Here is a 14,022-nt window from a genome sequence, read left to right on the forward strand (position 1 = left end):
TGGATGTATGTGAAAAAAAAATTTACACCGACGGTGCATAACAATTAAACTCTTTTAGATAACTAAAAATAAAAGATATTGAATACTGGCGCTAGTTATTTCTTTATTGGTATAACACATTCCCATTTACAATTACCACCAATTTTGCCAACTAGTTATTTGTCTAGTGTTTAGCAAGAAAATGATATGTCAATGTGGTCACTATCTTATGTCATATTTTAATTTGCTACTGGAACGATTGTGACATTATCGACCAACCACACATCATAAATATAGTTATACTGAATTGTTACTTTAATTGATATGATCAAGTTTATATTTATACTTGCAATAGACATGTATCAGGCCTACAACAGTTGATAAGTTTGACAGAAAATAGAAAATTAGGTGAACGAATAGTTCACAAAAATTTTGATTTTTATAAGGGTCGAATCCTAGAATGTGAACTAAGTTTGCAGTTTACTATCTAAAAAACAAATTCAATTTTCAGTTTGCTATCTAGAAATCAAACTCTTTTTCCGCATTTTTTGCTATTTACACACTGAGGGTGGCTCTGCAAGTGCACAGAATCACAACCAAGTAATAAAGTGATAAGTTGTCGTTCTCCACAGGGGTTGTGTCAAAATTACTAGTTTCGCTTATGAATTTAGAAAATAAATGTTTTTGCATTCACTTTGTTTGTTTGAGAGAATTTTGCATTCAATAAAAGTAAATAACAATAAAGTAAAGGACAAGAAAGTAAAGAACAATAAATAAAAAGGTGTGCGAGTAGATGCACGGGGTGGAATTAAGTGTTTCAAATCTCTCCCTTATTCCTGCTTGGTAACTGACGTTATACTATATCTCATTACTAGTCATAAGCTACAGGATTAATTTCTATTAAAATAAGCCTAGTATTGCTATACTTATTTCTATTGCAATTTGACTTAGGTGAAACCAATTAAGCTTCTTTAGGTTTAGCCTTCGTTATTTCGTATCATTACCTTTAACGGGTTCAGCCTCTAAAGAGTGCGTCCTAACCTTTAGAAGTTCATAATTTAACAAGTTCTCTACGTCCGCTCGGTTTCCTAATATCATTGCAGAATTTAACACGTGCGATTCTTAATCCTACCACCGTACTAGCCTTGGAGTTCCTTGGCCCTCCTTGCCTCCTCCTTAGATTTCTCGTAACTCTCTCAAGTATCACTATTGTTGAGTGATTTCTTAATGAATAATTGTGAAGGAGGGCTCTATTTATAGTTTTTCAGCTAGATTTGGGCTTTTTCTGCGCACCCATCGTGACCATGATGACGTTCAAATTCGCCTCATCGTGGCTACAATGGGTCATATCATGGTACGATGAAAGATTTTCTCCAGATTTTCTGTTTTTCTTCAACCGCTTTCATCGTGCCACGTAAGTGTTTGCATAAACATATAATAATATATAAAAATTACATAAGCTCTAAAAAAAGCTGGGTCAAACGAGCCCTTAGTGGTTTTTTTGATAGAGGATGTTGCTCAGAATCTATAAACAATTAATCAAGAATGATTGGATCTTTAATTACTGCATTAACAGTAGTGTACATCATCTCATTTGAAGTAAACCCATCATCCTTAATGTAAAATAGGTTCAATACTTTCAACATTTTCAAAAACAAGTCCTTGCAATCTCTTGGAACTAAACTTCCTTTTTCCTTCAAAACTAATCTCAGCAGTTCTCTTCTCTTGTCCTCAATAACACCCTTTAACTTATCAATGGTGTCTTCGTAAGTAACAACTCCATTACCATGAATCATATGCAAACTCACAGCATTTAATTTCCCTTCATCGGATTCTCTCTAGTATAACAGAGACACAAATATTAGTCACTTGAAGTTATAAACTTAAATTCGCAACACTAAGCCGACACATCATGGACATAGCAAGAATGAACTATATACCTTGAAACCGTGAATATCATTCAGAAGACGCCCGCAAGTGCTCATGGTCTTGAAGAGATAATTCAATTCCTGATTTTCAGCAACATCGTCTGAAAGCTTAGGTCCAACAAGATAGAGTGCTGGAAGAACAGTTGGTCCTAAAGTAAATGATACAATAGCATTTTGCATATAATCATCCATTGTTGGGATGGCCTTGGTTCTTAACCACTCAGCTTCTGTAAACATAGACTGCAATAATTCTAACCACTACAAAGCAAGCAAAGTCAATCGCATAAGCCAATCCAAACGGGCCCTTTGATAGGAAAGCAAAATAGTAAAAAAATGTAATCAGAAAAATGAAGAAACATCTCACAATCTTGATAACATTGTCTTTTATATTGCGTCCTTGCCACTTGACAGATTTCTCTCCAATCTCACAAATAGTGCTTTGAATTGCAGAATATATTATCTTAACCGCCTCAGAACAAAACACGGTATTGACATCTACATCCCACCTGCGGTTCCATTTCCACAACATTACTATTTGTGAAGAACATTTTGACAGAATTCGAGATGGCAAGACATTAACTAAGAATAGGAATTTAGCACATTCAATATACTTTTCAACTAGTTGAATAAGGTTCACTTGCTCTTCTTCAGAGCTCCAAACATCAAAGAAATCATCAACAACTGTTGTGAGCACCGCATTTTTTGTCCAAGATATGCGAGCATCAGAAAGTTCAGGGATAAAAAGAGTAGCTGCGCTGGAGAAGTAACAATATGCCAGTTTCTGCCTTGCAAAATCTAGTTTGTCTAATTTGCTTTCAACAACCCACCTGCATATGTTACAGAACAGTTACATCTAGCTTGAGCAAATGCACGATCCTTTGCGTGACAATATCTTTATGACACATATTTGGATAACTTTTCTAGAGAGCAAAGCATATGTAGTAAAAAAACAACGGAACCACACAAGCGGTTTGGAACACCTCACTTATATGTCGCTCAAAATTCACATTTCAATCAAATGTGAGAATTATTGCTCACACTTAACACTCCAAGAATAGTTTTCATTACATATTCCTTCAGCTATGAGCCTCCAAAATACCTTAATGATTCATTTATTCAAATTGATAGAATATATCGAAAGAAACACAAATTCAACATCGCTAAAACTGAAAAAGAATGAATCTGCGAAAAAAAATGGTAGCACTCAGGTTAGTATAAAATGAAAAAATGCCTACAAATGTGAAAAAATCAAAGTGACCAATACCCAAGCTTCCGAATCTATAACGCTGAAGATCAAGTCATTAATTGAATTTGTACTTGATTGACACCGATCTGTCAATCTGAACTAAACGAATACATCAACAAGTTGGAAAACCAAACAATATGTCGCACCAAGACGACGAACAAAACAACGCCGAACTCAAACAGCGAAATCACAGAAAAACACAAGAAATATCACATCTACGTAGAAACCATTTGTTTAGATAAAATGGGAGAAAAAGTGATACAAATGGATAAAGTAGAAGGAAAAGAGTATAGGGAAGGTTGAGAGAGAGGAATATAGGGCTAGCGCTCTATTATTTACACATACTTGAAGTTTTAAAAAGAATCAAGAGAAAAATATACCTTGCAAGTTGTTTCAACTCTTTAATGTGTATTGATTGGCATAGATTAAAATCTTCTACTGCTAGCTTCAGAATTTCCTGGTTTGCATGATTGCAAGTTCTGTAACATACAAACAATCAAGAATTTGAGCACAAAAAAGAGAGGAATGAAAAAACGGAACATATAAGATCGGAAACAAATTAATGTAAGCACACCTGTATGATGTTTTTAAAATCCTTGTTTCGTCTGCATTGTAATGCTCCACTGATCTTCTGTTTAACAAACGCTCCAAATTGGCATGATGAGGAAAGTTAAGAACATCACTGACCTAAGGTGCAAAAACAACATAGTTTCCATGATGGATTGTAAAATTATATATATATGTAGTTAAAATCAAAAGAAAGATTAAGACAATAAACTACCTCATTATCAACATAAATATGAAGTTTATCAGTGTATAATTGGTAAGAGGAAGAATCAGGCTTGAGAAGATTTCTAGTCCAAGAACTTTGGTTTACCAAGATGGATTCATCAGGATGTATAATGACTTGTGAAGCCTTATATAGCTCTAAAACAGCACTAGCATCCTTCAAGTACCCTTTTAAAGAATTTTCAAATTTATCTTCTGAATATTGATAAAATGGATCTGCAAACACAACATACACATCAGTTTCTTTGGTTTGTATTTCCTTCTAAATAACAAATTTAAAACTATTTAAATGTTACAAATGATCCAACCTGAAGATACATCATAGCCATTGAGACGCAATATTCGAAATGCCATTGCACAGGTTGTGGGGTCTAAAAATATATCTTCTTCGCCTTGTAGCCAATATCTGTTTTTTTGAAAAGATCCAATTGATGAAAATGAAAAGTTTCTATGCATGCACAAATGTTTGTATCTCAATTTTCAAATGTATTATTACAGAATTACCTATATGTTTCATCCAATATACTTTGAATTTCCTCTTTGAAATGACGATCAATCCCCAATCTTTCCAGACTATCAATCATATAGAGACGGGCATATATATCTAGAGGATAAACCGTCGGAACTGATTTTTTAAAAAACAAGAAAAAAGTTAAATTAATACACAAAAGGTTAGTAACTTAAAACAATTTGGAGGATATTAAGTCTAAAAACATACCTGCATTACCAAACTTTCCTAATACTGATTGAATGTAACTGAGACAGTCAGCATTGTTTGAGTGCCGAAAAACAGAAGCTGTTGTAGCAGGTGAATTAAATAAAGATCCATTCTTTCTTTGATACTTCATTGTTGTATTCAAGTCCAATGAGCTCAACATTCCTTCCGACACATATGCTAGATATTCTTTCCACCCTTCTGAATTGCTTTGGAAACCTCTATATATATTAAGACAAATGCACCACACATATATAGGTCAGTTTGGAGGATACTTTTATTTTTAACCCTCCGGTTTGTTGGGTATTAGAATTTGATAGGCTTATACTCAACCACAAAAGCTAGCTTGAGAGTTGAGGTTTGCACTACACTTATAAAGGCTATCTTTACCATATCTATAGCCAATGTGGGACTTCTAACAATCTTAGAAATGAGTATTGGGCCTAACTCATCCTTACAAAACCGGCTTGTAAGGTGAGGATTGTCTCTAGGCTCTGATACCATCTTAGAAATGAGTATTGAGCCTAACTCATCCTTACAAAACCGGCTTGTAAGGTGAGGATTGCCTCTAGTATATAAACAGTCAGGTCATCTCTCAACTGATATGGGACTCTTAACATAGGGGAAAGAGATCTAAGTAATCCAGAGTTCGGCAAGGAGGAAGGTAAACTCTGGCCAATAATTTGTTTCAACCAGGAATCCAAAGTTCATAAGGGAAAAAAACTTGAAACGTATACAAGAGAAAACAAAAATACTACCTTTGGAGCTCTCTGTCTCTCTTCTGGATCATTGCTTCGACTCTTGTAGCACCAATTGTAATATTAATCCCCAAAGTTTGTGCATATTCAATCAAAGAAGGAAAAAGTATATCAAATCCTATGGGACGGTGTTGCTTGGCATCATTAATTGAAGTAAAATTTGACTCAATAAATTGAAGTCCTGCAAAAATATCAAGAAAACTCGTCTAACCCATAATATAAAGAGAATTTCAAAAGTAACCATTGTTAAATATGCTAGGATCTCATCCCCAAAAGCTAGCTCAAAAAGTGAGGTTGCCCTCACATATTTATACATTTCACATCACGGGAACCTAAGCAATGTGAGACTTCAAACAATCTCCAACAACACAACAACATATTCAACACCCACCCTCACGTCTAGCGTGGTCCTAGGTCAGTGCCCACATTACAGTCCTTAACCCGGCTCTGATACCATGTTAAATATGCTAGGATCTCATCCCCAAAAGCTAGCTCAAAGGGTAAGGTTGCCCTCACATATTTATACACTTCACATCACGGGAACCTAAACAATGTGAGACTTCAAACAATCTCTAACAACACAACAACATATTCAACAACCATCACTTTTGGTTGGAACTATCTTGACAAACGGACACCTTAGTTCCTGTATTTCTGCTAAAATCTATAACAACAAACAAATATAGCTGGGAGAAGAGTAAAGTACCCTTATTCATCTTATCTTCACCAATACCCCATTGCTTTAATGCAAGGATACATGCTAAGGTAGACAAGAGAGCATCATTGATCAACAATGGATGGCGATCGGGAAGACCCCAGGAGCCATCCACGAGTTGATTATCCAGTAACCAATTCAAGCACTGAGGAAAAAAGGGGGCATGCGGAGACGCTGAAGAAGGAATCATTGCCACAAAAGCTGTATCATATGAAGAAATTGAAAGTTCAACCTTGTTGAACATGTTCTTTATTCTTTCCTTCTTGTCTTCAAAACACTGCAAACAATAAAACTCATTTTATTTCCTTACTAGTCCTCAGAAAAAATCTTAAAAGCTCTAAAGATTCATGTCATACCAAAGCTGTAATATTGTTATTCTTGTTTAGAGCTGACGTGCGCATAGAAGAATCTGTTATGAAGGAAAAACTATCAAATTAACCTTCCATAGGCAGTGTTTCATATGCACATAGAACAATAAAAAATGAAAGCAATACAATGCCATGTCAAACATAGGTTTTGGATTTACGATTTCTTTTAATGCTATTCTTCTAAAAGTGCCCTCATTAATTGTTCTACTTTTTTAATATAATCGCAGAGTTCCGATGCAAACTAAGGTTATTTTAGGAATTTCAATAAAAATATCACATAAAATTAAGACAAAAATGATACTAATAAGTGTGCAAACGGAAATTTTGACTTATAAAAGAAGCCGGACAGAAGTAACCTACAACTACAAGTTTGGTTTTTTTGCAAAACGTTTGGTTTTATTACACCTTTGAAAACTTATTTTTTTTGTCAAAAAGAAAATTTTTGGTTTTTTTTTTCAAGTATCTTAATAGCAAGACTCATACATTTTAGATGGTTGTGTCAAGTGTGAGTTAAGTCTAACATTGCTTAAAAAAAAAGTGAAGGTTGAATATTTTATAAGTGAGAAGACGCATAAACCTAACATCTTAAGGTTTTTGGTTAAAGTGTGGTGTCCATCTCAGTTATAAAGTTGTTCTTAAACCAAATGTGGATGATCCTCTGACTGTCCCCTCATGATGACCCAACAGTGGTATTAGAGTCGATGATTCGACGAAGGGTTGAGGGAGAGATTGTAGTGTCAAGTGTGAGCTAAATCTCACATTGCTTAGAAAAGTGAAGGTTTAAACACTTTGTAAGTGAGAAGACCAAAAACTTAACACCTTAAGATTTTGTGTTAAAGTGTGGTGTCCAACTCACTTGTGAAGTTGTTCTTGAACCTAATATAGATGATCCCCTGACTGCCCCTTGTGAGCAAACAGGAAGACCTATCGAGTAGTGTATGCTACTCCCTCCGTTTTCTTAAAAATGTTCAGTTCTATCATATTTAGTGTTTCTAATGAACTGTCCAGTTTATGTTTTAAGGATACGATTTGTCAGTTTTTATATTTATCTCATTAGTGTTCAGTATATTTTTTTTATATATATTTGAAAAACTAAAGTTTTTTTTAAAAAAAAAGAAAAGAAAATTTGTTCCTGTTTATTTTTGCCGATAGGAAAGTTTGTTGCTTCCTTATTATATTCAGATTTAATCAGAATTTGTTACCTATAATAATGGTTCATTGAAGATTTAAATAAGATGAGTACTATGTGCAGAAAAAATGGAATTTATTGGTGAATTAAGATAAGGGTATAATAGAAAGATATATCTATGATGCAAAAATCCACTTTCTTAATTTGGTGTTATCTTTCTAGCCGAACACTTTTAAGAAAACGGATGGAGTATGATTACTGAATCTAAAACGGATGACAGTTATTAGATCAGATTACACTCTGATCTATTATGTCTTAAAAGGTGAAAAGCACGTCAGTTTTCCTAGATCCCTATCGCCACTAGCAGTAGCAGGCGTCCATTTCAATCCAATCCATTCGCCAATATAAAACACAATTCAATTTAGGGTTATGCTAACCGGTGTCCTTGGGGCACTGGTTAAGGAAACCAAAAAAGAAAATTTTTAAATTGAAAATAATACTTTTTAGACTTTCGAGACGTTCACTGCACAAAGTTCAATGTCATATTACTATATTTGCTTCCTTAAACAGTGCTCCGAGGGCACTATTTAGCATTTTCCTTCAATTTATCCATTAGTATAACATAATGTTTTTTAGGTGCAGTTTTTCCTGATCTTCTCACAAAAGTTTTTATATTTTTTTAATTTAAAAAAATAAAAAAAAAATTATATTTATATAAAAATAACTACATTCATGTATCTAGTACAATAAGAACTGTGTATATGTAACTGTATATAAGTTTGATCCTAATATAATTTCATTCGTAAAAAAAAAAATTATAATATAATTTCAAAGTTTTTTATGCAGAGTTAATTATTTATTAATTATTTTCTTCTATTCTATTAAATCATAACTCTACAAGATATATGACATTACACATATTGCTTCTACAACTTACAATTATTTTAAAAATGATCAACATAAAAATATTCAAATTAATAACACTGTATTTGGCATAAATTTTTTGAAATCAAAATATCATTTCTCCTTGAAGAATGTTGTAAGTAAAACACGAGAGAGTTGAGAACTCTTACCTGAAGTTGAAAAGGTGCAACAGAGAGAACTGCTAAAGTGTGGAATAGACATGATGTTGTGTTGTAAACTGAGTTAGGCAGTAGGGAATCAATAGTTAGAGTTAAAATTACACATCTAATTAAGTTTACAATTATTGATTAAGATAAGACCAACAATCCGCAAGCTGCATATTTGGAATTTAATATATGTTACTTGCATTGATAGAATAGAATTAAAACAACGGTCATGCTAACCAGTCTCCCAGAACACTAGTTATAAGCATATTAAAAAAGAAAACAAATAAAAAAATTAATAACTAATGAGAGAGAATAACTTTGTACATCATTAAAATATTGAATGCATAAATTACGAGATAAAATTAATTCCCCGAAGCACTGTTTAGCATTTTCCTTAAAACAAAATGAAATCAAAGCAAGTGGCGTTAATATATTTGTCATACATGCACTTGTATGATGTTGTTGTATGCTATTAACCTAGGTGCTGCAAGATTGTCTGTAGATTCATCTTTTTCAGTTTTTAACAATTTTAAATTTGTAATGATCGATGTATTTTCAATTTGAATGAAAGAATACATATTTTTAATAATAAAAAAAAAAACTCTCCTAGAAGAAGGTTGGATTTATCTCTCTTAATTATTTATTTATTAATTAATTTAAATATGTGGAAATTACCACTAAGTGCACATTGTGGTAATTATCCATTAAGTCTAAAGTGTGGTCTTTATTCTTTCCCTCAAATATAGTAACCACCCATAAAAATAGTGGGGCAGTTATAATTGCATGTAAAATAAACCCACTTGGTTTGGTGCATTGGTATTGGTTTGGGACCTGAGAGTGTGCTCCTCTTGAGGTCTGAGGTTCGATTCTCTCTGGAGCCAATTTCGGTGGGCTAATTTAGCTTCTTCAAAAAAACAATTGCACGTAAAATACTTTTGTGATGGACAAAAGTTATAAATAGAGTGCAATCTCTTTGTCTTGGTTCCCTAAGCCTCACATCTCTATTCAGTAACTTACATCATCTAAGGGAGATTGTAGAAGGTTTAGAAGAGCTTAAACATCCTTAAGCAAGCAAAGCAAGAGCAATCTCAAACAAGAACCGTTTTAAGCAAGAGCAATGCTTGAGGTATTTCGGCTATTTAATTCAATTTCGTTTTCGCTGTTTTGAATTTCGTCTATGAATTAGTAGAAATTCTAACATTTGGTATAAGAGCTTGTTAACCTTTGCCTTGCGATTTTCGCGTTCAGTTTTGGGGTTTTATAGCATCTGAAAGTTTTTGGATTTCATATGATTTTAACAATTCATTCACAGAAAATTTACAAACCATAAAGAAATAATTTCGGTTCATATTCTATGTTTAAAATTTAATTTTTGTATTAAGATGGTATGAAATCCAAGGTTTCAGAATCTGATTTTTGCGTGAATTTTTAAGTTAATTTCGATTTCGATTTCATCTGAAAGTCTAATTTCGATTTCATATGGAATTGTTGTTATTCCGTGTTTAAAACATGAATTTTTGGTGTTAAAGATATCTGAAATCGTGTTTTTATGTTTCGGATTTCGTGGGTCTTCAACCGGTCATTATGACCCGTCGGGAGGTTGAAGATGACGAGCTAATTATTTTAATCAAACCTGTTATTATAAATATTAAAGAATGCAAAACGTATCAAAGTTGATTCAATCTTCCTAGTGGTTGAGGTGTCGTTCCACTATAATGGGGACGTGGGTTCGATTACTGCGTTTTAGGCTCTGGATTGATGGAATATAATGGAATGAAGCGGAATGAAGTGGGGTGGAATGAGATGGAGCGAAATAGAATAAATCTCCCGTTCCATTGTTTGGATATTTTAAAAAGGAGATGAATAAAATTGAAAGTAAATGGTGGTATTTGATGGAATTTATTTCATCATATTCCATTTCATTCAATTATTATTTTACAAATCCAAACAATTGAACATTATTATACTCTATTCTGTTCCATTCCATTCCATCGCATTCCATCAATCCAAACATTAAATTTATTTTTGAGGGAACAACCTTGATTAAAATAAATTGCCGAAAAATCAGACTCGAAAAGGGTCGTAGACTCGACTCGTAGACTCGATTCGTAGATTCGTACGAGTTTATGGAAACTTAAAAATGAATTTAAAAACCCTATAAGTTACTCATAAATGACATATATATATATGGGGAGGGATCAAATTACACCGGTGTAACATTTGAGTAATGTTACACCGCTCAATAACGCTTTAACGAATACAAATTTTACAAAATTCACCGTTGGATTGAAAGCTTATATTGTATAGATCATATATGTTGAATTGTATAAAAATCTAAAATCGTTTGATATGTTTTTGAGATAGATCAAGATTAATGATATTCAATAAAAACACATAAACCGTTAATCTTCATCGGTCTCAATAACATATCAAACGATTTTAGATTTTTGTAAAATTCAACATGGATGATTTATACGATATAAGCTTTCAATCCAACGGTGGATTTTGTAAAATTTGTATTCGTTAAAGCGTTATTGAGCAGTGTAACATTACTCAAATGTTACACCAGTGTAATTTGATCCCTCCCCTATATATATATATATATATATAATGGAACACCAATTAACATAAAATTCAATTTTCAAATAAAAATTCAAATTTCAAACTCCAAACAAACTTGTCGACAAAAAACTCCGGTGACATCATCACCACCAATATAATCATCACCATTATCTTCACCATCATCATCATCTCCAGATAAAACATCTTATTCGTTATTAACCAAGGTTGGATTGCTTGAACTTCCACTTAATTCAACATTGCTGCCATCAACATTGGTAATAATAACATCAGGTTCCTCAACATTGTTAGCAGTAACATCAACTTGCTCAACTTTAACTTCAGTTTGCTCATTATTTTCTTCATTAAGGGTTTTCAATTTTTTTATTATTTTTTTAATTTTGTTTTGGATGGGGATTTTTTAATAAAAAAAATTAATTTTTTTTAGAAAGATTTATAGACTCGTAAACTCGCCATAAACTCGCGAGTTTATACGAGTCTATTCGAATCTAATCGAGTTTATCAAAAATCGATTCTATGAGCGATTCAATTAGTTTTTGCTTCCTAGATACGTAAACTCGTACGAGTTTAAGAGTCTACTCGCGAGTTTGACAATCATGGTGATATTTGATGGAATTCATTCCATCCTATTTCATTTCATTCCATTATTATTTTACAAATCCAAACAATTGAACATTATAATACTTCATTCCGTTCCATTCCATCAATCCAAACATTAAATTTATTTTTGAGGGAACAACCTTGATTAAAATAAATTGCAGAAAAAAAATTAAATTTTGTCACCAGCCAGCCAGCTTCGAGCTAAGAACCTGGATAAAGGGTCCATCAAGAAAAAGCATTCCGTAACTGCTTGGCTGTGTGTAACGTCTTGTTTAATTGCACTGATTTGGTATTTAAGTTTTTAATCATGTAATTATGTGCATTAAAATTACTTTGTTACATTTTATGCAATCTAATATTATGAACTAAATGTCAATATGATTTATATAATTTTATTTGATTAAGGAGTAGTCGCAACTTTTTTTAATTAAGTAAGATTATATATTGAGAGTTTAAAATAATGTTAGTGACATAGATTGTAATTGATTATATTGAACGTAGTAAGTTTTATTCCACCGGAATTTTTATTTTGTTTATGTATGATTAATTAGGATAAAATATTAAATTATATTTTCTAATTTACACACAGAGATTAGAAAAAGGAACATAATTTGATAGTTTTATCATTAAGTTATATGAATCTAATTGAATAAAACTTTATCCTACAGGTAAGTTTTATGTCACTAGGTTCATAGTTCGAAACATAATTTACATTGGTAAAAAATGATATTTGTTTAATAGTCTCAATTTAATTATAAGCATGTAAATTTGATTTTTACAGCTATGCAACCTATTAAATTTTTCTAATTTTAACGGTGAAATTCCCGAATTTCAACAATATGTACCAATGTTTATTCCTTTTTGATTTTTTTTATTCTTTCCACAATGACTAAATAAGAGTTAACGAAATCATTTGAAACATGTTTTTTAAATGATTTTGAATTTAGATGAAGCTCACAAAATTGAAACATGTTTTTTAAATGATTTTGAAGTTAGATGAAGCTCACAAAATTGAATAGCATTTATAATTGTATGCATTATTTGATTAAGCACACGAGATGCCAAACCAACATAAAATTTTATGCCCAAGCAAGTGAATCAAAATTAATAATTACACATCTAATTAAGTTTACAATTATTGATTAACAATCCTGCAAAGCTGCATATTTGGAATTTAATATATGTTACTTGTATGATAGAATAGAATTCAAACAAAATGAAATCAAAGCAAGTGGCGTTAGTTGTTATATTTTCCAACATGACAGTGTTGTCAGCCAAATATCATAAAAAAAATTTCTTATATTAAATACTAATAATAATAATAATATTTGTAATAGTCTTATATTAAATACTAATAATAATAATATTTGTAATAGTCACGTACCACCATCATGAGTTTGTCTTTTTGGTTGTCGTACTAAATAGCATCTTTGAACACACGGATATGTATAACTGGAGAATCTTTGTCAAATTGTTTTATTTGTAAAACTGGAAAGTAGAAACATGGTAAAGCAAATTTGATTAGATCAAAATTTCCAAATTGAAGTGTATAATTACGGATATGGATTGGGTGCAGTCAATAACTCTGACTGCATGCAGTCGGTAGATCACAGCCGTCCGATTACAATCGGACAGTTCAGAGTTTAAAGTTAAAATATTTATATTTTATAAAACTAAAATTGTACTAAGATCTGAGTCGTCCGATTTTCATCAAACGGTTCAGAGCAGCTGACTGCAGCCTGACTGCACCATGGTTGACTGCTCTGAATCCATTTCCGTATAATTACTGAATACATAAACCACGAATGATTAGGAAAATAAATGGAAGGGTAATCCAAAATGATTAGGTTAACATTTTCCATGAGGGGGTAAATCAGATAATCTTCACATTACAAAGGGTAATCCAAAAAAAAATGAAATAGAGGGTTGATGACAGTCTATTATATGATGTTTTTAGTAGTAATTTAGGGTAGTTCTAATAGTAATTGAAGCCCAAAAGCAAGCAAATACTTGGAAAAGTGAAGTTATTTGGCCCAGAAGCAAGAAAAATGGAAAAAACAGCAAAAAAAGGCAAAAACGTAATAAACAGTGCAAGCCATCGTACCTACGATGAGATTCAGCGTAGCGCGATGAGAAGGCGGTTTA

General features: G+C 32.3%; 1 protein-coding gene across 1 annotated transcript; it reads right to left on the reverse strand.

The window, feature by feature from the left end:
- Positions 1 to 1,440: 1,440 nt before the first annotated feature.
- On the reverse strand, positions 1,441 to 6,596 carry LOC123893887 (ent-kaur-16-ene synthase, chloroplastic-like). The gene is made up of 13 exons (XM_045943712.1): positions 6,487 to 6,596; positions 6,122 to 6,407; positions 5,416 to 5,596; positions 4,661 to 4,878; positions 4,447 to 4,567; positions 4,251 to 4,348; positions 3,935 to 4,158; positions 3,728 to 3,840; positions 3,534 to 3,632; positions 2,519 to 2,734; positions 2,272 to 2,413; positions 1,920 to 2,165; positions 1,441 to 1,817 (listed from the first exon to the last, which is right to left on the reverse strand). Exons 1-13 carry the CDS (start codon positions 6,529 to 6,531, stop codon positions 1,515 to 1,517), a joined length of 2,292 nt encoding a protein of 763 aa, XP_045799668.1. The 5' UTR covers positions 6,532 to 6,596; the 3' UTR covers positions 1,441 to 1,514.
- Between the last annotated feature and the right edge of the window lie 7,426 nt (positions 6,597 to 14,022).

Source organism: Trifolium pratense, linkage group LG7 (genome assembly GCF_020283565.1).
Source record: "Trifolium pratense cultivar HEN17-A07 linkage group LG7, ARS_RC_1.1, whole genome shotgun sequence".
NCBI lineage: Eukaryota > Viridiplantae > Streptophyta > Magnoliopsida > Fabales > Fabaceae > Trifolium > Trifolium pratense.

Coding starts and splice junctions, on each gene's coding strand:
- LOC123893887 (XM_045943712.1), bottom strand. CDS start 6,531: ATGCGCACGTCAGCTCTAAACAAGAATAACAATATTACAGCTTTG. Junction 4,568..4,660: donor AGGAAAGTTTGGTAATGCAG/GTATGTTTTTAG, acceptor TTAAAAAATCAG/TTCCGACGGTTTATCCTCTA. Junction 1,818..1,919: donor ATGATATTCACGGTTTCAAG/GTATATAGTTCA, acceptor CTGTTATACTAG/AGAGAATCCGATGAAGGGAA.